General features: G+C 33.3%; 1 protein-coding gene across 10 annotated transcripts in view; it reads right to left on the minus strand.

Annotated features, from left to right (window-relative positions):
• The window catches only part of LOC306863442 (receptor-type tyrosine-protein phosphatase mu-like), a 234,528-nt gene that overhangs the window by 158,238 nt on the left and 48,473 nt on the right, over positions 1-27,817 (minus strand). For all 10 annotated transcript variants that reach the window (XM_079406771.1, XM_079406777.1, XM_079406776.1 and 7 more), the window contains exon 2: positions 25,497-25,619. In XM_079406771.1, coding sequence (XP_079262897.1) covers positions 25,497-25,619 — 123 coding nt within the window. The remainder of the gene's footprint in view (positions 1-25,496; positions 25,620-27,817) is intronic.

Here is a 27,817-nt window from a genome sequence, read left to right on the forward strand (position 1 = left end):
AAAGATTCTATATATTTATTTAATATATTTATTTAAAATTATATATTTAACACTTATTTTATATATTTTATGTTATATTTTTAAATATTTAAAATTATAATATTTAAATATAAAATTAGTGCTGTCAGATGCTGTCAGCCAAAATAAAGGTTTTTGTTTACATAATATATGTTTGTGTACTGTGTATATTTATTATGTATATATGAATACACACACACACAGTATATATTTTGGAAATATTTACATGTATATATTTATATTCATATAATTTATATTATATATAAATATGTTTAATATATAAACATACAATTTTTCTTAAATATATACATGCATGTGTGTGTATTCATATATACATAATAAATATACACAGTACACAAACATATATTATGTAAACAAAAACCTTTATTTTGGATGCGATTAATCGTTTGACAGCACTAATATATATTTATTATAAATAGAAACCAATATAAAATATATTAAATTAATTTACATTATACGGGCAAGCCCTTTCATCTTACTTTCAAAATGCATTTTCATTATTACTATCTGTAGATGTAAAACTTCAAACACAGATCCATAAGATCTTTGTTTCCCAAAGCCAGCCTCACGTTCCCGATCCGTACCTGTTCCAGACCTGTCCAGACCGGCTGTATATACTGTATAATTACACACACTTCACATGAGGAGCCGCAGCCGTGTTTTCAGTCAAACACACGCGTGTTCGGTCTTGTCTCGTGTGTTTCCCGTGTGTCTAGATCACAGATTCAGCTGATCTCTCACAGCCCGCGGAGAGAAATCCCATCATTCACTCATTCACACACTAATATTACCGTCTCAGGATCTGCAGAAACTCACAGCCTGGAGAAACTGACAGATTGAATGTTTATTAAAGGGATCGTGCAGCCAAAAAACATTCTGTCGTCATTTACTCAACCGCATGTCTTTCATGACTTTCATTCATCCAACACAAAACGAGAACATTTTTAAGAATGTAAAAAAAAAAAAAAAAATAGCCCAAATATAAAAAATATAAAAAAACTAAACTAAATATATATGTAATATATATAAATAAACATAATATATTTAATTAATATTAATGGCAATAATCGTTAATAAATAACTAATTATATAGTTGTATTAATTGTGCAGTATATATCGACTCTGACTCGTGTGAAAGCAGCTGAAGAAAGAGCAAGAATCGAGCTCAATCACATGTGGCACGCTGCAGATCGAGCAGCGAGACGTTCGTCTGAGATAAACGACAGTAGACTGATAACAGAGACGGAATGAAACCTTCCCGTAAATAGCAGCGCTCCCGTGATCGCGTAAACGTTTGATTGAGTTATTCTGACGGCACATGATCACAGAGACACACAACACAACAGACACATCACATCTAGCATCCAGTAAATCAGCTGGAGTCATTCCTGCTCAAGTCTCCTAGTCATTCATCATCAGAATAAATCCATGCAGTGACACCAAAAACAATATTAAAAAAATATTATTTATTTTTATTTCATAAAAATAAAATGATTTGCTGCCACTGTGAACCACGGAAAACAGATGGATGGATAGATATTTGTTATTTATTTTAGTACATCAAGTTAAACTAAATGAAAATGAGAAATAAAGAGAAAAATATATTTAAATTTCTTTAATATTTTATTTTATCGCAGTTATTTTATTTTAATAAAATCATTTATTTTTTCATAATACTATTTTTTTTTAAGTTTTTTAATCTTTTATTGTAATTACAAAATGATAATTTGGTAATATTATTTATCTGTATTTTAATATAATTTTGTTTTATTTATGAAAGTTTAATTTAAGGAAAAGCATTTTGTGTTTTATTTCAGTTAAAGTTTATTTATGATTTTGTTTTCTAACACTTAACTGTCAGAATGTCATTCAGACTAAATATCAAAGCACCTCATGCACAGCTCTTTACTATGGAACCCCGTCTCCGCCACTGGATACAAAAATAAAAAAGTATTTATCTTGCAATTCTGATATTTTTATAAACTTGCAATTCTGAGAAATAATGTCGCAATTCTGAGAAAAAGTTCAAATCTTGCAATTCTGACTTTTATCTTGCAATTGCAACTTTATTTCTCAAAATTGTAAATTTATATCTTGAAATTCTGACTTTATAACTCAAAATTGCATGTTTCTATCACACAATTGAGAATTGATAGATAAAACCTCACAATTACCTTTATTTACTTATTTTATTCAGTGGCAGAAATGGGCTTCCATACTTTACAATCCAAATATCTGACAGACAGAAGTATGAAATATTACAAAAACAGATCCCATGTTGAACATGAAAACAAAATCCAGTGTGGAATTGTAATCGATTACGGTTTACAAATTACATCACGGAAATTGTGGTTAGTAATGTAATCTGTTGGATTACACACATTATGAAATATATTCTGACTACTTTTAGAATTAGAATACATTATGAATAATTTACTGCCATTGTGTGAATAATATGTAATCTATAAAAAGTAACTGTATTCTGATTACAATGTAATATAATCTAATTACAGGTACTAAATGTTTAGAATCAGATTACATAATCTGGATTACATGTAATCAGATATTATCCAGCACTGACAGAAGCTGCTAAAAGACCGAAGGGAGAATGCACATATAAATACACACACATATATAAATACACACACATATAAATACACACACGCTGCAGTTAAATGTTCCTCAGATGTCAGGCCGCATATTTACCCATAATCCTCTGACATGCTTTCAGCGGGTTTATGTATCTACATGTGCAATCCTCAATCTGCTGTCTATAATCATCATCATCAAAGCCTCTGCTCTTCATCAGTCAGCTGACGTGTTTATTTGTTGGCAGTTTCTCCTCCTTGAGTTTAAAACACTACAAAAGCCCCTCATAACTCTGGAAGCGCTGCTTTGTTCATCACGCCACCTTCATCTTCAAGCAGCTCTGATATATCGGCCATATGGACTTTCATGGAGAAACGCTTGAGTTAAGAGTGGAAAGATGGGAAAACACAAGGTCACAGCTGAGAACCGAACGTTTACGACTGATACGGGAAACTGATCACCTGATCATGAGAGCTGTGTGGTTAACTAAGAGATCAGACGCACCGTATTTACCTGCTGGACCATTAAACAGGTGCAAAAAAATCCCATAGACATCCAGAGACCAGATCACAGGCACTCTTCTCACACCGGACTGAATCAAAATACCCTAGCAACCACCCAGTACACCCTGGCAACCACCTAGAACCCATTAGCAACCACATAGAAACCACCCAAACACCCTTTGCAACCAACCAGTACATCCTAGCAACCACATATCAATCATCTGGAACATCCTAGCAACTGCCCAGAAAGTCCTGGAAACTACATAAGCACTAATACACCTTAGCAACCACCAAAACCTTTTAACATCAACACTAAAACAACTACAGTACAGTACACTCTAGCAACCACAAACAACACCCAGAACCCCCTAGCAACCACGTAGAAACGCCTTAACAATAACATGGAAACAACTAAAGTATAGTACACCCTAGCAACCACATAAAACAACACCCAGAACCCCCTTAGCAACCACATAGAACCCCTTAACATCAACATGGAAACAACCACAGTACATTACACCCTAGAAACCACATATCATTGATTTGGAACATCCTAGCAACTGCTCAGAAACTCCTAGAAACCACATAACAACCACCAATACACATGGAAACAACTAAAGTACAGTACACCCTAGCAACCACATAAACACCCAGAACCCCTAGAAACCACCCAGTATGCCCTAGCAACCACCTAGAACACCTTAACAACAACACTGAAACAACTACAGTACAGTACACCCTAGCAACCGCATAGAAACCACCCAGTATACCCTAGCAACCACATAAAAAACACCCATAACCCCCTAGTAACCACATAAAACCCCTTAACAACAACATAGAAACTACTACAGTACAGTTCACCGTAGAAAGTATGTAAAAACACCCAGAACCCCTTAGCAACAATATATAAACAACCCAGCACACCCTAACAACCACATAGCAACCACCCACAACACATTAACAGTGTGGCGGTGAGTTTCTTCACATTTTCTTGAGAAAATATAAAAGTACCCTAGTAAAAATGTAATATATTTAAAATACATTTATTTCATACTAAGTATAGTTAAAATCTATTAACATTTACTGACATAACTCAAAACTTACTGATATAAAAATTACAATTAAACTTTATTTGGCGTACTACTTGTGCACAATGCACATTTCTTAATATTAATTCTAAAATGTGTTTTAAAGTCACGTTTGATGAGAATTGTATGATCTTTGAATAATATCAGTCTTCAAATGCTAAATATTTAAAGTGTACCTGAAGTGTACTTGCAATAGTTCCACTTTAGCACAAATATAGTAAGTATGTGTTTAATTGGACTTCTGCACAACTGAAGTGCATTAAGCACAAAATTAGCAGTTCCAGTTTAGTATAATAAAAGTACAATTGCAGGGTATTTTATTAAGTACATAAATATGAAAATGTATTTGTAGTATACTTAGCATGAAATAAATGTATTTCAAATGCATTTAAGTACATTTATTTTTTTACTAGGGTATAGATTGTTTTGTTTTGTATTTAACCAGATTTGACGAATCTAAGCTATCAATCAAATATTCAATCAAACCGTGTCAGTATTAGTAAATAACTGCTGTGATTTTGGTCAATGTCTCAAACTCCTGCAGAAGTTTTGAAGTTTCTTCTCGCTTCTCCAGAAGCTGCTGAATCACATCAGCGTTCATTTCATCTGCATTGATCTCTGTGAATTATGGGATGGCAGATCTTGTTATGTTTGGCCTACTGTACAAAGTTACAAGATGAAATTGAGTTAGAGCGGCAGAAGAGTCCTGTTAACGCACCTTCCTGCTTCATTATGGTTTCACGGCTGAGTTAATGCACTCGTCTCATATCAGCTATCAGCTTCTGGGAGATGTTGAGTGGAAGCGGCTCCTGAAGAAATGCACTGTAAGGTAATTACGCTCGCGCGGCGTATAATGGAGCTGGCAGACACACACCTGCCGCGTGTCGTTTGTGTAACTCGTTAGAGACGGACAAAACGCTTCTGTCTTCATCCGTGGAGGAACGGCTGAAATCTGCTGCTGATTTTCCTGCGACGCGCCGAGAGTCTGCTGACAGTGTCTCAAACACACCGCTGCATTAACATTAGTACTCTGCCTGACACGTCATACCAGGATTGTCTGGACATTTACCATGGTACTGCTCCCTTACAAAACAGTACTGCGTTAATACCATTGTGCAGTGATGTATCACAAGGTAATACTATGGTACAGTATAAATTCTGGGTATCTCTTGTTCTTTGAAACCATAATAATGGAGAAGACTGCTGACTTGGCAATGGAATATAATTACAGTATTTTGTTAATTATTCTATCAGTTGATGTGGATTTGTAATTGACAATGTCTTTAGGCTACTGTTCTTTAATGCAAACACCATAGAAACCTATAGTTAGGCTACTTTTCACCATGGTAATGAGGTGCTGTACTTCTGGTTATGTATAAAAGATGAGGCTGTTACAGTTTTCACAACGGTACTGTCAAATATATGTCTGCTTCCCAACTCCAGCTCCTGTTCTAATGTGTATTTCTAAGAGACAAAACTTGTAATATTACATGTTCAGTTACCAAACCAGCTGCTGCTGCCACTGCTCTCCAATGTTAGTCTGGAGCCCTGATCATATTCATTGCACTGTAATATGTTACTGTAATTTGAAATTTCATCTGTTTAATTGTAAATTAAATATATAGCTTTAGTAGACCATTTTTTTTTCTTTTAGTTTTAGTATAACATTATTATACCATGCATAATTTTACCTTTTTTTGTTTAAAGAAGAAACCAAACCAATGTATAGTTGACATTTGAGGCTCAATGCTATAGAAAAGCAATAAAAGTTCAGGATGAGTGTTTTCAGCCTTTTTTAAATATATATTTTATATAAAAATATGGCATGCAGCTTCAAACAATGGCATAAATCTGTTCAAAATAATCGTTATTAATAATCGCAATTACAATCTCAAGGGAATAATTGACAATTATGATTTTTGTCATAATGGTACATGTACAAAATACCATGGAACTTTTTGGCTTTATCGTGGTTTTTCAGGACAAATAAAATGTAGATACCATGTTTTTGGTCATACACCATAGTAAAACCATGATATTCACTGAAATAGCCATGGAATGTGGAATATGAATGTAGTCATCGCTCATCTGATCGGATGCAAGAGTGGATCTGAGTTTAGTCTGCACTGAGATTGATTTGCACTGAATCCTGCTGCTTCTCTGATCCTGCGAGAGGACCTGTTTGAAGACACGCACAGATAACCAGAGAGCGGCTCAGAGACCTTCGACCCGTCGGCGTCGTTAAAGAGGAAACATCGTTAGAGCGCAGACGATTCTGAAACACATTATAACGGATTGTTCTATTATTCACTCGGCAGGGAAATGTGTTTTCTGCCCTCAACAATTAAGAGGAAGAGGCTTTTAAAAGCGACTGCTGCATTTCCATAAAGGCCAAAGCTCTGAGATCGCATAAAACACCAGCTAAATGCTTTTTACTGTTCAGTGCGGGGAAATAAATAAATAGATGAGAAAGAGAGCAGTTATTATAGAGCTGCAGTTTAACACATCAAAATCTCCTCAGATCATCTTCAACAGCAGATAATACGTCTTTACTGTCCTTTAAAACGGCATAAAACATGCTCCTTTGGGGTTAATGGAAGATGTTGCAGGACTCGTTCGCTTCAATATTTAAACGAGATGCATGATTTAAGGTGGTATCATCACACATGTGTTGTTGGTCTGGTGTTATAGCGTGTAAACGAGCTGCCGGAATCACTAATGAGTTTTCAGAGCAGCTTTCAATTAACGCATGGATCAACGATCGCTAACAGAAGACGTACGATTCATCAGAGCAACAGACAAACATGCTTAAACGCTGACAAGATGACATTTAAACTGAAAAATAAATAAATCATTCTCACTCAGTATTAAGCTGTCATTTAATAGATTTTGGTCTAAAATTAAACAGGAAAAAAATAAATTAATTAATTAATATTTAATTAATAATATAAAAGTTAATAGTAATATTTGCAATAATATAATAATAAATACACAATTAAAGATTTAAACAAATAAAACTAAAATAATAATTAAAAAATATAATATCACTAATTATAAATTATTAAATTATAATATCACTCAGTATTTTACTAGATTTTAATAGCTTTTTTTGGCACAAAAATATTAAAATAAATACAAATTAAATAAAAAAAATATATATAAAAACTAATATATATATATATATATATATATATATATATATATATAAATAAAATGAATATATATTAACATTTGTTAATAATATAAAGTTCATAGAAATTAAAAATATAAAAACTACAAATAAAAATGCATTCATAAAAATGAATACATTATTTTTTTAATAATATAAAACTGCAAAAAGTGATATTCTCACTCAGTGGCTTTTAATAGTTCTTGGCCCAAAATGAAATTAAAAATTAAAATAAAAAAATTTAATATATAAATAAAATGAATAAATATTAATATTTATTAGTAAAGTTCATATAAATGTTTTAATAATATAGTAATAAAATTTATAAACTTGAAATAAAAATAAATAAATGCATGAAATAGTCTTTTAATAAATAACATTGCAAAAATTGATATTCAATCAGTGCTGACCTGACTATTGATGAAAAATTTAAAAATTGTAAATATATCAATAAAATGGATAAATATTATTATGTCTTAATTATATAAAGGTCTTATTAATATGTTTATAATATATTAATTTTAAAATAAAATAAAAATAAATTAAATTTAAAGCAAATAAAAACTTTAGAAAATAAAGATTTAAAGTTTTCAGATTGTTATGCATTTCAGCACTAAAACGCAAATCTCAGTGTGAGCTCTGTTCCAGATCAGAACTCAGATCTAATGAAACTCTATTCGGGGGAATCGACTGTCCGTTTCATTCACTGAGCAACAGCCAAAGTTCCTTCTTCATTACCGGAGGCGTCACTAATCATTCCTGTCCGACCCATAATGCTTTGTGTCTCGTTGAGTGTGAATAATGTACAAGTGCTCTTGTGGAAGGAACACAATCAATGGCTTTGCAATAAACGCTGCTGTACCCTTGTGTTATCATCAACACACACACACACACACACACACACACACTGATGAACATGTTTATTTGGAATTATCCGCTGCTTCTTCTCCAATTGGTCCGGTCTGGGATTCTCTCCGGTCTATTGATTAACCTTCACATGTAAAGCACGCTGTAAATTGAAGGTGGGCCGCTGGAAACGGTGTTTCTGAGGGAGTGAAGGATGAGTTGTTCAGTAGAGACGGAAGCGGCTGCTAATAGAGTTAACGTTCATCTCAACGCTCGCGTCACTGATGTGCATAAAACACTGAGAGAGAAACACTGAAGGAACGGCACCAAAATAAAATTAAAAGTGTCATTCAAAATTAACTAAATAAAATTTAAACATTTTAATAAATCTTAATATTTATTAATAATACTATATTTTAATAGTTAATCAAATATTAATAAAACAAATTACATAAAAATGTAGTCATAAAAACATTACAATTAAAAATTTTGTTTTTCTTTTTTAAAAAACATTTATCATATATTATCGTTTTAAATATTAAAAAGCAAATGAAAATAAAAACAGATTACTTTATAGCTTCCAAATTAAATCAGGAATTTAATACCGTAATATCCTTTTCTTTCATTTGGTATCTAATTGAATTATTTATATATATATATATATATATATATATATATATATATATATATATATATATATATATATATATATATATATATATATATATATATATATATATATATTTTTTTTTTTTTTTTTTTTTTTTTTTATAGCATTTCAAAAAAGTTAAATATATAAATAAAATTTATAAATATTATTTTTCATTTCAACTTTTATTTATTAATAATGTATTAATAAAAATAAATTAAAAATGCCATTTAAAAAGTATTATTAAAAATATTAAAATAACATTAATATTAATAAAAAATTATATATTAGTTTCCAAAATAAAATACACCCTAACACGTAATTTTAATCTTTATGATTTTTTTTTTTTTGATAATTCAGAATTTTCTGTGTTTCATATACATAGTTCCTACAGCCTTGTACAACCTGAAAGAATCAGGAAATTGTGATTTTTAGGCCTGGAAATCTAATCGAACTGGATAAGATTTTAAAAAGACATGAATTAATAGTTAAAAGTGTGAAAAACCCTGTATATAAAACTGATCAAGCCCTTGTGATCTAATACTGAACTTCACGCTGGAAAGCCGTTAAGCCCTCATTACTCTGGCATGTTTCTGATTGGCTGGGAATCTGTCCAGCAGCCAATCAGCACTCTCCGCTGAATGACTGAAGGAAGCATGTGTGCTCGCTGAGCTCGGCATTCTGGGTAACGGTCACAACAGCTGCAGCGCTCTTTATAAGCGTCTGTGACGAGACACCTGTGGTCTGTACTGCGGTAAAAACACGGTTCAGCACAGGACAGACTGAGCAGAACACAGTAAAACACTGCTCTTCAAACACAAACACACTCCGTACGACAGAAAACATGATGGGACTCCAAACTGCAGCAACAAAACTCTCATTCAATTTGTTATTATATTATTAATAACAATATTATCATTTGTAATCTCAATATTATTAATATAATAATTACATTAAATTATAATTCTTATAAATTATATTATTGTATAATATTATAATATGTAATATAATTCTAATATTATCAGTAACACAATAGATGAGAGCAGACCTCAGCAGAACCGAGTGTTTAATGTGTGGCTCTGGAGCTCATCTCATCATCATCTCTCTGACCGACGGCCAGTTTCCTCTCCTCATGTCAGAAGCGCTTCACCTGTAAACGTGCCGCGGTCGCTTCTTTCATATTCAAGCATGATGGGAAGGAAATGGAGCTCTGGCTGGCATTAATGTGATCTATCAGCTCGTTTAACTCTAGAGACACGCGCCGCTAATCACAGTCCAGCCACGTTACCAACTTCAGTCTCATCAAAAACCACACAAGAGCTAGTGACCGATGCACACTCTGGCACAAAATTAGATTAAAAATTTAATTTAAAAAATATTTAAATTAACAAAAAATTAAAAAAGCTAAATATATATTAATGCAATTAATAAATATTAATATGCATTAATTATTCTTTCATATTAACATTTATTAATAAAATATTCTTAATAGAATAATACAATGAAAAATATACAAAATCATTTAAAAAAGAAAGATATAAATGTACTATTTTTAATTATATTACATTATTATGCATTAATATATTAATAAAAATAATCAAATTAAAACAAACAAATTAAAATAAAAATGAACAATGAAAATATAAATAATAAATGAATACATATTTATTAATAATGTTATCAATATTTATAATGAATATACTCATGAAACTTTATAATATTAAACAAACATTTAGCAAAATAAAAAGTAAAATAAATAAATTAATGCATATTAATATTTATTAATCATGTATTAAAAGTTATTATTCAAAATATTAAAAGGATTACATATTAGCTTCCATATGAAATAGGAAATTAATACTCCTTTTAATACACCTCCTAATTTCCTGATTTCATTTGGAATCTAACATGTAATTTTAATTTTTATAATATATATCTTTTCATAATTCAGAATGTTCTGCATTTCAAGAAAGTAAAAAATATAAGAATTAAATATTAATATGAATAATATGTTAATAAAACTAAAACAACAAAAAAGAAAAAAATGCATTATTAAAAATTTAAAGAATATTATTTTTTTTTATATCTAAAAGTGCATATTAGCTTCCGAATGAAATCAGCAAATGAATCGCCTTTTTAAGAAAAGCATATGCAGCATATGATCGAAGTAAGTCGTACACAATTACAACTTCGTCAATCTCACGTACAACAAGAGAAAATCATCCCGTACAACAGAAGATAAAGCGACGGATGCAAATGTCCTCTCCCACAGAGGTAAAACACAACATAATTCTAGTATTTTACTGTTCCTTTGCCTCTTACCAAGAAAAATAGAGGCAATTTAGTCTCTTCTGCATGAATAGCTCATCTGAGGTAATTTGAGTGCGAGTCAAACTCCTGTAATTCCAGCCTTTCTTTATTTATTTCCAGCGATTTCATTTCACCACGAGTCTGTTCCTGCCCAGGTGGCACATCAGCATCTTCTCCCCTTTGTCTTCTTCGCTCTAATGGCTTCCATGAATGATGTGAAGATGTCTGCCAGATTCTGGAGGAGCCCATCTGCTTCCTGTGAGGCCAAACACTTCCTGTAGACACAATACAACTGATCCGATCTCAAGACAAACGCCTTCAGACGATCAGAGTCTTCATTATCTCATCCTGATCACTTAAGATCAGATGATCAGAGATGTGTTGGCTCTATGGGTTTACTGATATATGTGACCCTGGACCACAAATAAGGGTCAATTTTGTGAAATTGAGATTTATGCATCATCTGAAGCTGAATAAATCATATTTCCATTGATGTATGGTTTGTTATGATAGGACAATATTTGTCTGAGATACAACTATTAGAAAATCTGGAATCTGAGGGAGCAAAAAAATCTAAATATTGAGAAAATCTCCTTTAAAGTTGTTCAAATGAAGTTCTTAGCAATGCATATTACTAATCAAAAATGAAGTTTTGATATATTTATGGTAGGAAATTTACTAAATATCTTCATGGAACATGATCTTAATATCCTAATGATTTTTGTCATAAAAGAGAAATGTATAATTTTGATCCATACAATGTATTGTTGGCTATTGCTACAGATATACCTGTGCTACTCATGACTGCTTTTGTGCTGCAGGGTCAGATATGGGTCATATAATTAATTTTTCCACAGAAAGCCACTTCATAATGTCACAATTTAGTTGTGTGTTTTATCAAGGACCTTTAGCTTCTCGTTCTTAAAGCTGGGATTCTTTCTGCAGTTTAGTTTCAGTAAATGCTCTTTTTGGACTGGAGAGGATATTTTCAGAACTAGTCAGTGTCTGCCAGTTTGGAATAATTCAGATTTGTTTAATGTTTCTGAAATAAGTCTCTTCTGCTCACCAAGGTGGCATTTATCTGATCAAAGATACAGTACAAATGTGAAATATTACTACATTTAAAAATACCATTTTCTATGTGAATATATTTTAAAATTTAATTTATTCATGCAATAAAAGCTGCATTTTATTAGATTCACATACATTTCACTGCATCAAAAATACAGGAAAAAATTTGGAAAAAATATTAGAAATTAAAAGAACTGTTTTCTATTTAAATATATTGTAAGATGTCATTTATTCCTGTTATGCGAATCTTAATTTTATTCAATCAAATAAATTTTACTAGATCAAAAATACAGTAAAAACGTGAAATTTAAAATAACTGTTTTCTGTTTGAATATTCTGCTAAATGTCATTTATGCATGTGAACAAAGCTGAATTTTATTTTATCAAATACATTTTACTGGATCAAAAATACAGTAAAAAAAAAAACAACAAAAACATGAAATATTACAATTTAAAAGAACTGATTTTTCATGCAAACCTAAATTTTCAGCAGCCATTATTCTAGTTATTCAAAAACCGTGATACACTATTATTCAAAAGTTTGAGGAAAGTAAGATTTTAAAAAGAAAGAAATCAATATTTTTATTCATCAAGGACACTTTAAATTGATCAAAAGTGTCAGTAAAGACATTTATAATGTCACAAAATATTTATATTTCAAATAAATGCTGTTCTTTTGAACTTTCTATTCATCTGTGAATCCTGAAAAATAAAATGTATCTCAGTTTCCACAAAAATATTGTGCAGCACAACTGTGTTCAACATTGATAATAATCAGAAATGTTTGTTGAGCAGTAAATCAGTATATTATTATGATTTCTGAAGATCATGTGACACTGAAGACTGCAGTAATGATGCTGAAAATACAGCTGCAGATCACAGAAATACTTTACACTTTAACACATATTCACACAGAAAACAGCTGTTTTAAACTGTAATAATATTTTTACAATATTACTATATTTTGATCACATAAATGCAGCCTTGATGAGCAGAAGAGACTCTTTCAAAAACAGAAAAAATCTGCTCATGATGGTGTTCAGCTACAGACCGTGTTAACGTGAATAAAGAAGCGCTTGCATTCAGAACTAATTCCCTAAAAGGGTCAAAAAGCGACCTTTGACCTGTGGACCAGCAGAAGAGCGAAACCACTTGCTTCTGCTCTTCAAAGTTCTGCCTTATTTTCACCTTCAGCAGAGGAAATCTCAGTTGTTCCCGCTGATTTGATTTGCGTCTGCTCTCTCCGGCACTAAGTGGATGATTCCAGACAGTTTTGGACACTCGGAGACGCTCAGGTGCAGATGAAGTAAGAGACGTTGAGCCGCTTGTTCTTTGATTTGTTCAATAATGATGTGTTTTTCAGAGTCTGTGTCTCTTTCAGCGATCCATCACGGCCTTATTAGCGCTGAACTCTAACGGGTGGCGTCCAGACGCGGCGCTAACGACGGCTCGTTAGCAGCAGCCCATAAAAGCCTCTGTTATCACTGAAACAATCGCACTCTTCAAAGCGATTAGAAATAATTGCCTGGAGACGTCTAACGCCTTCACACAGACATCCATCTGCAAAAACAACACGTGGAGGAAAAATGTAGGGCGGGGCTTGATGATATTCATCAGGACATGATTGGATAGTGAAAAAGTGGGCGTTGCCAAACATTCAATATTTCAGTATTATTAAGAATTACTGAAATCGAACTGGATTGGAATTGAGATGCAAACAGGATGATGATAAGAAAGATGAATCTGAGGAATTAAAGCAAACTGGAATTTAAAGATATGCCTATAATGAGTTTTAAATAGAGAAGCCAAGTTTGTCAAGACATCACAAACATAACTATCATATAGATTATAAATACATAACTAAACATTTTAATAAAATATATGTATTATTTATTTATGTTATACATACATATTTAAACATTATTATTATTAATAATAATAATAATAATAATAATAATATAGAGAGATAACAGACACATCTTTATAATATAAATAATTAAACATTTAAATAAAATATTACATATTACATACATTTTGCATATCATTTTTTCAATAATATTATATTATAATATATTATATATAATGTTTGTCAAGAGATATATAGTTTATATATGTAAATAGATTATATAATTAAATATAAAAATAAAATAGTATATACTTATTATACTTCCCAATACATTATTAAATTCTCAATAACTAATGAATGAATGATTAATGATCTGGCATGTAGCCAGTGCTTCAGTAGTAGACGGCTGATTCTGCGCTTGCTTGTGTTTTAGACGTCGGCGCAGGAACACGAGTCTCTGACAGGCGAAGATTTAGAGAGACGTGACCCTGCAACAAATCACCTCTCCAACAGGAACACAGGACATCCCAGCATGCACCGCTTCAGCTTCATTCTGTTCTAATCAATCCAGCAAACAGCATCTCAAGCTGAGCGCCATAAAGACATAATGTGAGTCCGAGGCCTGTTTGTAGGGATTGGCTCGAGCAGATACGAGCCATAAATTGATACGGCGCCATAAATGGATATTTAATTAATACGGCGGTGAAGCGGGATGAAATAGCGGCCCGGGAGTTTCATTACACGCGTGTCGAGAGCTTTACCGCCGGCCATAATTCTCCAGAGCCGAGCGAACGCTGGATTGAACAGCCTGCCGCTGGGCTCCATTCGGCTCCAATGCGCCGCTCAGAGCCAGAAATCAGAGCGATTTCACCGCCGTCACGAGCGTCTAATTCAATCCAGCCATATTCAGGTCTGAAACCACCATTCTCATCCATTCTCATATAATCCGCAACAATTGGCCTGTAAATACCAGGATTATGATGGAATGATGGGATTGATTTTATCCTGTGTTTTTCTGTGTTCAGCTGCTTCTCTATAGGTTTACAGGTTCTTCACATCAGTGTCCTATTCTGCAAAGAAATAGTTAACCTAAAAATCATCATCATATTATTAATAATAATAATAATAATAATAATAATAATGATTATTAAAATGATCATATTATTATTATTATTATTTTTATTTTTATGAACCAATACTATTATATTATTTTTAATTATTTTATCATAGTTAATATATTAAATTATGTATGTATTAATATTTAAAAAATATAAAAAAAATAATAAAAATAAATAAATAGCCTAAATAAAAATTTAATAAAAATGTTTGTTTATTTAATAATTTTTTTTATACTATATTGTATTATATTAACCAGTGTGTAAAATACCTCATCATTATTATTATTATAATATTTTTAATCATTTTAAAATAAAATTTTAAATAACTTTCATATATTTGGATATTATATTATTTTATAAAATTGTAATATATAAAACAAACTAGGTTTTGGAACAGATGTTCTAAATACCAATTACTGAATTATAATTTTATTCCCTTTACTGCTACTACTTTATTATTATTTATTAATTTATATTTTTTAAACCAATTTAGAAGAACACCTTGTCTTAATAAAATGTAAATAATAATAAATAAATATATAATATTTGGAATATTTACTAGAATATATTTGTGGAACTAGAAAAGGTTCTCACTGGAATCCGTCAGTAAAAGTGTTTTAGTCTGTAATCAGACGAGCTGCAGGGAGGCTTTCACACACTGTACCTAATTAAACATGATTTGAAAAAGTCACGCATTACTTTGATTTAAGTGCAAACAAAGGAGGAAGAACAATAGTAAAAAATAAATGAAGAAAACTTGATGCAGTAAGACTTTTGAGCTCTCTCAACAAATGTTCTTTAGTTCTTCTCAGTAAAGATACTACTTTGTTTAGCCAACGTAAATTTGTTTGTTCATGCAATGATGCTAACGCTGGAACAACATAAAACTAGCACATTTTGCTTAATCGCAACATATAATCATCGCAGTTAATAGTGTTCGCCGTCTGTTTGATTGCGTGTCATTTGTAACTAACTGCATGATTTTTACTGTACATTTCTGCCATAGTCACCACTAATAACCTACTCCTAGATATAAAGCAGAAACTTTACATTTTCTGTGAAACTGCTTTGCAGTGATTTTTGAGCTCTCAACTTGTTGTTTTAAGTTTATACAACAATAAGAAAATCTGCTGAAGCTGGTTGCCTTAAATTTTTAAGTTTGCTTAACTTTCTTTTTTTTTTTACAATGTGGGAACTCACAAAGCCTTAACTTTTCAACAATATGAAACAGCATTTAGGGTTTTTATGCAGTTTCAAGAAAATAGCATTTTTAGTAGTTGAGATATAAAAGGTTTCGTAAACTGGAAAATATCCAGTTGCATTTTTTACAGTGCATGTCATTAACTAACTGCATTTTACTGCACATTTCTGCTATATGGACATCAACTTGACCACTGATAAGCTACTGATAAGCTATTACTAAATATAACGCAGAAACTTTAATTTTCTGTAAAGCTGCCTTGCAACGATTCGTATCGTGAAAAACTATGCAAATAAACGTGAATTGAATTGAATGCTCTGTTAGGGGACACATGATCAGAGTGCTCCGGGGTCACGGGTGCGAGGGGTTTAATTACTGATAGGTGCTTCAGTAATCAAACGCCTCTAATCCACACGTCTCCTGACAGACAGACGGATGGACGGGTGTCATGTGACCCGCTGATAACACGGGACATTAACACACACTCACAAATAGCTTTTTAATGCGGTGCGAATGATCGGGGGTTTGGAGCCGGAGCCTCAGGATTGATGGAATAATATAATCCAAATAATCAAGGGGCATAAACAGCATTCGTCAGAGTTAAGCCTGTTTGATCACATTAACTCACTTACCATCCAAACACTCATACTTCACACATCTGATGCTCAAGGTCATTTCACTGAACGCAAGCGGACAACACAAACACACTGGACACTCGGATTAAAAACAAGCAAAACTTCACTGAAGCACTGGAAATAAAGCAAGAATATTATTGAAATAATAGAAATATTAATAAATGTATAAATAAATATGTGTGTGTGTGTGTGTGTGTGAGAGAGAGTGAGTGAGTGTGTGTAAGTGTGTGTGTGCGTGTGTGTGTGTGTGTGAGAGTGAGTGAGTGAGTGAGTGAGTGTGTGTGTGTGTGTGTGTGTGTGTGTGCGCACCTGGTATTTATCAGGTTATGGGGATTTTGAGTGGAGTGTATTGAAAATCTAAAGATGCCAGTAGTTTAGTTTAGTGTGAGGGGCAGGTTTTGATGTAGGGGATAGAAAATACAGTTTGTACAGTAGAAACCCATTCTGCCTATGGAATGATCCCATAATGTGTTTGTGTGCTCTGCTAAAGGAAACGAGACTCCTGATGAAAGCGTGTGGTGTTTCTCTGTGGATTACTGGACACACTCAGAAATCTCGTCCGGATCAGAGAGTGGACAGACGCACACAACTGGACGCTAGCGGATGGTTATCGTGCGTTTAAACAATCAGCGCTCGCGTCTGCCGTGACTCGGTTCACATCAAAGAGCTGATGAACTTTATTTATTTGGGAGCAGCTGTGTTTGCCCTGATAAGGCGGAGCATTTGAAATATTAATAAGCGCGTGACCCGCCGGGCGTTCTCTGTTATTGCGCTCGGCTCATATTAACAGCCGTTTACCGAGCGTCCGGCTCAATTTCAGCGTAAGTGTGACGAATAGACCCGCTCACGTCTCCACATGAATCCAAAGCAGATCATTACTTCCTGCGGTGACACTGTTTTTCTCTGGATGGGATTAATAGATCTGCATTGATGACAACAACCTGTTACTGAGGCCATAGGAATATATTAGCTCTGCTAAGCATCATAGGTTTAGTCATTTTTAACTAATTAAACATAAACATAATAATAATCATCATCATCATCATCATCATGTATTATTATTTTTATATAAATGTAATTTAATTAAATTATTATGAGTAGTAGTAATAGTATCATTATTATTATTATTATTAATTACAATGATTATAATAATTACATTTAAATTAATTAATTAAATGTATTATTTTTTTTACTACTACTACTACAACTATTATTACTGCTCCGGGTGTGTGTTCACTGCTGTGTGTGTGTGTGTGTGTGTGTGTGTGTGTGTGTGTGTGTGTGTGCACTGCTGTGTGTGTGTTCACTGCTGTGTGTGTGTTCACGGTGTGTGTGTGTTCACTGCTGTGTGTGTGTGTGTGTGTGTTCACTGCTGTGTGTGTGTGTGTGTGTGTGTGCACTGCTGTGTGTGTGTGCACTGCTGTGTGTGCACTGCTGTGTGTGTGTGCACTGCTGTGTGTGTGTGCACTGCTGTGTGTGTGTGTGTGTGTGTGCACTGCTGTGTGTGTGTTCACGGTGTGTGTGTGTTCACGGTGTGTGTGTGTGCACTGCTGTGTGTGTGTTCACGGTGTGTGTGTGTTCACTGTGTGTGTGTGTGTTCACTGCTGTGTGTGTGTGTGTGTTCACTGCTGTGTGTGTGTGTGTGTGTGTTCACTGCTGTGTGTGTGTGTGTTCACTGCTGTGTGTGTGTGTGTGTGTTCACTGCTGTGTGTGTGTGTGTGTGTGTGTGTGTTCACTGCTGTGTGTGTGTGTGTGTGTGTGTGTGTGTGTGTGTGTGTGTGTTCACTGCTGTGTGTGTGTGTGTTCACTGCTGTGTGTGTGTGTGTGTTCACTGCTGTGTGTGTGTGTGTTCACTGCTGTGTGTGTGTGTGTGTTCACTGCTGTGTGTGTGCACGTTGGATGGGTTAAATGCAGAGCACGAATTCCGAGTATGGGTCACTGTACTTGGCCGTATGTCACTTCACTTCACTTCATTAACTATTCATTTTTATTTTATTTTATTATTTAAAAATGAATTTCAACCTATAATAATAATACTTATTATTAATTGAATGATTACACATTTTTCATAAACAAGTCAATTGAATAATTATTATTAATATAATTATTATTGCAATAGAATTCAAATTATTAAATAATTAAATTATATTAATACTAATTAAATAATAATAATAATAATACAATGTATTATAACATTATAATTACACATTAGACACAAAAATTATATAATAATAATAATAATAATTAATAATAATAGTAGTAGTAGTCGTAGTAGTAAATCTGACAATTCTATTGACTTCTGTTCCAAAACCTGCCAACTTATAATACTTATAAAACATTTTAATATTATACAAATGTATTAATTATATAATATTATAATTATTTATATAAACTTATATTATTTAATAATACTATTTAGGCAACATAATAATAGTACTAATAACAATAACAATAATAATAATAATAATTATTATTATTATTATTATTATTATTATGCTTAAATATTATTTTTTTATTTAAAGTATATTTGGAAAAAAATATATAATTCATTTGAATGGAGCGTCGCAATGCATTTTGGTTAAACGTAATTTTCACAGAAAACTGTAAGAAGCAAAAGTTTGGAACAGAGTTATCATGGCTCTTATAGTGAATATAACCATAACAAGCTTTCAGCACAAGTGTTCAGTAATTGCATGTGCTGTTTAACTATAACAGCATGTTTATCTTTGACATATGAAGTCACAGCCGTGCACGTGAGTCTGATCATTACACAGGCGGTTTTAATGCATCGGACAGCAGAAATATGAGCGCAAATAAAGCACAGCGAGGTGGAAAGTGTGGCAGAGGTTTGCTTGTGTGGTTACTGACGTGAAAGAGGCCGTTCTTCTCAGAGCAGAACGATCCAGAAGAAATCACAACAAACTGCCTCGGACACGTGTTTGGGAAACGCAAACTCCGTCCAATATGATGGGGTTTTTATAATAAATCTGGGAGTGTGAGTGAAGAACCAATCAGAGTTGAGTCCAGCGTTGAGGTTTGCTCAATCACATCACATCAGCACACTTTAGGACTGAGATTCCTGCCAATAAAACCTCAAACTCCAACAAACACACAGCTCTGAGATCCTTTAAACCATCAGAACGACATAAACTACAGATCTAACACATCATGATCTAACGATCAAACTATAAGAGCTGAATCGCTGCGGGAAAATCATGTTTCATAACAGCAAAACACCAGATACTGTACATCAGATCAGTGTTAAGAAAGCTTTTCACTCTTCAGGAACCAAGCATTGATAACCAAACCTTCTGCTGCTGTCTCTGTGATGTTTACAGAAGATTTATTACTGCTGTTAAAGATTTTAAAGTGTCAAACTGCATCAGATATTTGTAAAGTAAATATCTAATTTAATTCATTAAGAATAGATAAATATAAAAAAAACATTTATTTTCTATTTATTTCTAATAAATAATTTTTTTTTTTAAATAACTTTTTATTCATACTTATTGATTTTATTAATCAACAAACTACAGGCAGTACAACAAAAAAAAAAAATTATAAATTAATTAAAAAAACTATTCAATTATAATAAATTACAAGCTGTACAAAAACACTACAGTTATAATTAAAATGATCTAATTGAATTAATTCATTATAAATAAATAAATAAATAAATAAATAAATAAAGACATCAAATGCATTATAAAATTATTATAAGTATTTTTTTTATTTACATTAACTTAAATTGTATTAATGAATGAAATTAACCAAAGAATCACAAGCTGTCACAGACTTTGGGACACAAACCTGCTTCAGTCTCTGGGACGTTTTATAGTAGATTTACTGTCAGTCTTAAAGCATGGAGCTGCATCAGATGTGTGAGGTCAGTAAAGTCATGAAGGCATGAATTACCTTGAGCGAGTGATATCACACATATGAACCGCACAGGCTGCAGATTTATGGAGCTATTAGCATCTTTCAGCAGGACGGAGGATAAAGCCTCGTCCCGAGCAGAAGCAGCGAGTGTATTACTGCAGACAGCTGTGTGTTACACCTGTTAACAGAACACTTTCTCTGATGGAGACACATGATACTCACTACATCAACTACATCCCACAGAGAGAGAGAACACCTCCTCAACACCAGCGACACTAATGCAGAACAACCACAGGCTCCGGCTCATATTACACATCACACGTCACAAGAAAAACATGAGAAATAAAGAGAATAAAGCATTGTTATTACTAACACATTACACAAATGTACAGATATTTAATTCTCATTCTCTAGTGTCATTACATTTCACTATCACTATAAGAGTCATTTACACTTAAATCACAGTAAAAATACTAATAAGTTTTTAAACTTTTATAAAATTTTATAAATCAAATTACAGACAGTACAGAAAAGAAGATTAAAATTACCATCATAAGAAAATATTAATTTTATTTATTATTTTATGAATGAATGAATAAATAAATAAAAATTTTAAAAACATTACAAGCTGTACAAAAATACTACTATCATTATTACTTTATAATAAATAAATAATTGGTAAATAAATTAAATATATTGTTTGTTTGTACATGTTTAAATGTTATTAATTAATACAAACAAATTACAGACAGTGCTCCAGTTTTATTTACAATAAAAAAATAAATACATATAAAAATATTTGTTAATAAAATTCTTACAATATGCATGCATGTGTTTTTTATTTATTTATTTATAAATAAAATAGTTGTTTAACTATTAAAAAATAATAATAAATAAATGACTTATAATAATAATACTTAAATGACAAATTTTTTTATTTGTTTACACATTCATAATGTATTTATAATGAATAAAAAAATGTGTTATAAATATATTAACTGCACTAACGACAAACTAATAAAATATATAATTTATTATTTCGTGAAAAAAAGTGTATTTTCTGTCTTTTTCCTTTTTATTTTGGGAGCTCTTCCTTACAGATGTCACGACTTTGACCTTTCTATGTGACACAGAAAGCAGGGCGGTCTCTGTCCTCGTGTTCTCGCTCTACTTCTCCAAGCGGCACCTGGATCTGTAATGTGGCCGGGAGGGTAATGCCATTATCAGCACGCTAATGAGAAAGCAGAGACAGACTCGTACCTGCTCCATCTATTCTCAGAGAAAGCGTGTGAAGCAGGGCGTTCAGCCTGACACCAGCCAAATGAAAAACACCAATATATCCCGGCGGCCTTGACCTCGCTGGAAGTGAAATAGAATTAAATAGATAAGAGCTGTCATCGAGTGCGGAGGGTGAACTATTGCAGACCAGCTGTCACGCTCATATGAGCTTCTCGTATTGATTACCACCCAAAACCACTTCGGTCGGTCAGCGGGCCGCAGGAATGAAGAAAACACCCAGATCTGAGGTTTCAGAGATCACCCATGCAGCTCGACCAATCAAACTTAACTCAACGACGTCGCATTTACATGCAAACTGCTTCAGAAGTTCTCTCGACTATGGTCTTAAAACACTTAGTCATTTTGTCAATTTAAATTTGTTCATTGGCTAAATGCAAAATGCCTCATTCAGCCAATTAAAGTCAAGTCAACTACATTTACATGTATTCATTTAGCAGATGCTTTTATCCAAAGTGACTTACAAATGAGGAATACGACAAGTGATGGATCATAAAGAGGCAAATTAACACGAGAAGTTTTACCGGTAACTGTTTTTTGCCGATAACCGATTAATAAACAGATATTTTATAATTAAATAAAAAAAATACAAAAATAAAAAGATGCTGAATGAAAACAAATATAATTTACAATTATTTATTATTTACACTTATTTAAAAATAAATAACTGTACACAACAATGAAAATGTACTGTACTTAGTAAATGAAATATATAAACATAAATATTAACATTTAATATTAATATATTGCTTATGCCGTCCTGTTAATTTACCAATGTGCATTAACTAATGTAAACGATCAAAAAATTAAAAATTTATTAATAAATGTTGAAATTAACAATCTAATCATGAACAATACTTCTACTGCATTTATTAACCTTATTATTGAAATAAAAAGTTAATTATTAATTAATTGCTCTTGCATCATATAATGACAACTTTAAATGAATTCAGCAAAACAATAATCCTATAACAGTAACCGCATTATTGATTCATGCTGCAATGCTTGCTGGAAAACCTTAACATTTCAACAATATGCATTTCTTCATTCAGATGTCTGTGTTTGACTAGTTGGGACAACTTTGGGGTGAAGCGTGTTGGTCTAGCATGGGACGCCACGTCCTCACAATTAATCCTGTCCCTGCTGTCGACGGTGTGGAGGATCTGCGTGGTTAGGCGTCAGATTTAAGAGCAAACGCCACGGCTGCTGCTTCTAATGGAAGTGTTTATTAGGGTGTGACAAACAACCTCATGAGCGCCAGCGACGGCACAAACACACCACACGTTTTAATAACGATTATTACTTACAGAACTGATAGTTCTTGAAGTCGTCTGAATCTACAATCCTCTTTGGATGTTAAACTGTTTGGCTTTAGTAAATATAAATCTGTGACAATGTGTTGAGAAACTAACACAAGACAACAGAAATGCTCATGAGTCTACACAACGGTAAACGGCCTCTAAACATGGATTTCTCTTTTGTTTTGTCTTCTAACCATAAAAAGTTCAAAATAAAGTTAATTATTCCCATTGCGCTGCTCTGAAACAGAACAACAGAGACTCTACAATAAACAATGTCACAATAAAAAGGGAAAATATTTCCACTTGTAAACTTCCTTTTCACAAATCTGGAGTCCAAACTAGTGGATGTTAAGCTTTACTGAGTAATATATACAAATCTGTATCCATGTGTTGAGAAACTAACACAAGACAACAGACATGTTTCATGAGCCTAAACAACTTTCTTTCGGTAAATAACCTCGGAATTCTCTTTTCTTTTTTTCTCATATAATTTACGGTGAAATTTACTCATATTGAAAAACAATATTTTAAAACACATCTTAAAAAGGATCATAAATAACCTGAAATTAGCAAATTTGGCCCAATGTGCTGCTCTGAAATGGAAACAACAATATTTATTGTGACAAAAAAATGTCACAATAAATATTTCTACTTGGAAGCCTCTTGTCAGGGTTATTAAAACAAAAAAATAACTAAAACCATGAAAAAATGTCATTATTTAAAATAAAATAATATATATATATTTGGTCACACTTTAGAATAGGGTAACACTTGTTAACTATTAACTACGACTTTTCCCTCAATAAATTCTTAATTTGCTTATTAATAGTTCGTAAGGTAGTTGTAAAGTTTAGGTATTGGGTAGGATTAGGGATGTAGAATAAGGCATTAATATATGCATCAATTAGCACTAATAGATGGCTAATATTCTAGTAATATGCATGCTAATAAACTAATAGATCTAACCGAAAAAACGTGTTACCATATATATATATATATTTGCTTATTTCAGCTAGTTGCTGAAACATTTCTCATTTTTAATTTGAAGTACTAAAATGAATACAACTAAAAAATAAATAAAGATAAAAAAAAAAAAAAAAATTATATATACACACACACACACACACACACATACATACACACATATATATATATACACACATATATATATATATATATATATATATATATATATATATATATATATATATATATATATATTAAAATTACTAAAAAACATACAATTACTAAAACTTTCACTAAAATTAAAGTGATAACAGAAAATATACAAATAAAATCTAGTTCAAAATATTAACAAAAACAGTACAATAATACATCAATGATCCTAAAATAACTGAAATATACTAAAATAACTAAAAAATTATTTTTTTTTCTCCTTAAGTACTTAAGTCTGCCTCTCTCACTCGATTCTCCATCTCAGTGGCATTTTCACCTTCCCATTAAAATCTGTTAAAGTGCCGTCACTGACAGTGACCCTGATCATATGCTCAAATAATGAATCAAAGAGACACAACGCTGCAGAAACTGAAGCCTCAAACATTCAAATCCATCACCGAAACAGACCAGCATGAATCAGGTCATTCATCATGACACCCAGCTCTAGAGTCCCTGATCCAGGATCAGCCGTGCTCTCAGAGGATGCATAGAAAACTAGAGGTGCTCCGATCAGCATATTTGAGGCTGATCACGATCGTCGATCACAGAAAGCAGTATCTACCGATACCGATTTTTTTTTTTATCATGTACAATTATTTATAGTGATAATCCAATCAAGATTTTTAGACATTTATTCAGGACCTGAATTTAATTTTTGAAAATGAGATCAGCCTTTATAGAGACAGCCGATCAAACTTCCCAAAGCGATTATCGGCCGATAGTTATCGGTAGCTGATCCATCGGAGCACCCCTATATAAAACAGTAACGAGCGGACTGACCTGATGGCACCCAGGGGTCTGAGGAGGGTTTCTGCTTGGTGTTGATCTGCTCCCAGTCGAAGTCGTCATCTTTGCCTTGACTGTAGCCGCAGTCTGTGTAGGATTTCTCCAGGAGACAGTCTTCTGCAGAGAGGAAAAGAGGAGACATCAGTGATGCTTGCAAACTCAAAACTAGTCACACACCAACAGATAACGGCCAGACCGGTTAACCAGCAGGTAATCTGAAATACCAAGTGCCAATACAGTGCAAAAGTCGAAAAATAAAATAGTAAATAGTGTGAGTAAATCTATTATTTTGGTGAGTTTAGAGTAAAAAAATATTACAAATAAAACAAATGTTGCGATTGGTAAATGATGCATATAGGGTAGGATTGTGCATAATTCATAACTGAATTGTGAATGCTTTTTAAATTCAGTTCCTGAATTGGAACTGAGGAAGTAAACAGGATGCAGAACTACAATTTGAATTTAAATGTAACAAAGTAGGATTTGAATTAACTGAAATGAAAAAAAAGCTAAGTTAGACAAGACAATCTAGGAATGTTGACTTGACAAAGTTTTGAAGGATTTGAAAAAAAATTAAAACAGTTTATATAAGGGATGGATGGATGGATGTTGAATGGACAGAGTGATAGATGGACGGACGGACAGATGGATGGATGGACAGAATGATGGATGGATGGACAGAACAATGGATGGATAGATGATGAATGGACGGACAGATGGATGGATGGTGAAAGGACAGAAGAATAGATAGATGGATGGATGGACAGAATTATGGTTGGATAGATGATGAATGGACAGAACAATGGATGGATGAATGGACAGGGTGATGGATGGATGGACAGAACAATGGATGGATGAATGGACAGGGTGATGGATGGATGGACAGAACAATGGATGGATAGATGATGAATGGACGGACAGATGGATGGATGGTGAAAGGACAGAAGAATAGATAGATGGATGGATGGACAGAATTATGGTTGGATAGATGATGAATGGACAGAACAATGGATGGATGAATGGACAGGGTGATGGATGGATGGACAGAACAATGGATGGATGAATGGACAGGGTGATGGATGGATGGACAGAACAATGGATGGATAGATGATGAATGGACGGACAGATGATGGATGGACGGACAGATGATGGATGATGGACGGATGGATGGTGAAAGGACAGAACAATAGATAGACGGATGGATGATGAATGGACAGAATGATGGATGGATGGATGGACAGATGGATGGTGAAAGGACAGAACAATAGATGGACGGATGGATGGTGAAAGGACAGAACAATAGATAGACGGATGGATGATGAATGGACAGAATGATGGATGGATGGATGGACAGAATGATGGATGGATGATGGACGGACAGATGGATGGATGATGGACGGATGGATGATGAATGGACAGGATGATGGATGGATGGATGGATGATGAATGGACAGGATGATGGATGGATGGATGATGAATGGACAGGATGATGGATGGATGGATGGATGGATGGATGATGAATGGACAGGATGATGGATGGATGGATGGATGATGAATGGACAGGATGATGGATGGATGGATGGATGGATGGACGGATGGTGAAAGGACAGAACAATAGATAGACGGATGGATGATGAATGGACAGAATGATGGATGGATGGATGGACAGAATGATGGATGGATGGTGAAAGGACAGAACAATAGATAGACGGATGGATGATGAATGGACAGAATGATGGATGGATGGATGGATGGATGGACAGAATGATGGATGGATGATGGACAGAATGATGGATGGATGATGGACGGACAGATGGATGGATGATGGACGGATGGATGATGAATGGACAGGATGATGGATGGATGGATGGATGGATGATGAATGGACAGGATGATGGATGGATGGATGGATGATGAATGGACAGGATGATGGATGGATGGATGGATGGATGATGAATGGACAGGATGATGGATGGATGGATGGATGGATGGATGATGAATGGACAGGATGATGGATGGATGGATGGATGATGAATGGACAGGATGATGGATGGATGGATGGATGGATGGATGATGAATGGACAGGATGATGGATGGATGGATGGATGGATGATGAATGGATAGGATGATGGATGGATGGATGGATGGATGGACAGACAGAACAATGGATGGAAAGGTAGACAGACAGAGAGGGCAGTGTGAAGAATTAATTCTGCTCAACATGTCAATGAATGAAAGTCCTGCTCTGCAGCTGCAAATCACTGGCAGCCAAAGCCTCACTGCACAGAGAACATCATCCCCGTCACAGACACTCG

This window comes from Barbus barbus (genome assembly GCF_936440315.1).
Source record: "Barbus barbus genome assembly, chromosome: 44".
NCBI lineage: Eukaryota > Metazoa > Chordata > Actinopteri > Cypriniformes > Cyprinidae > Barbus > Barbus barbus.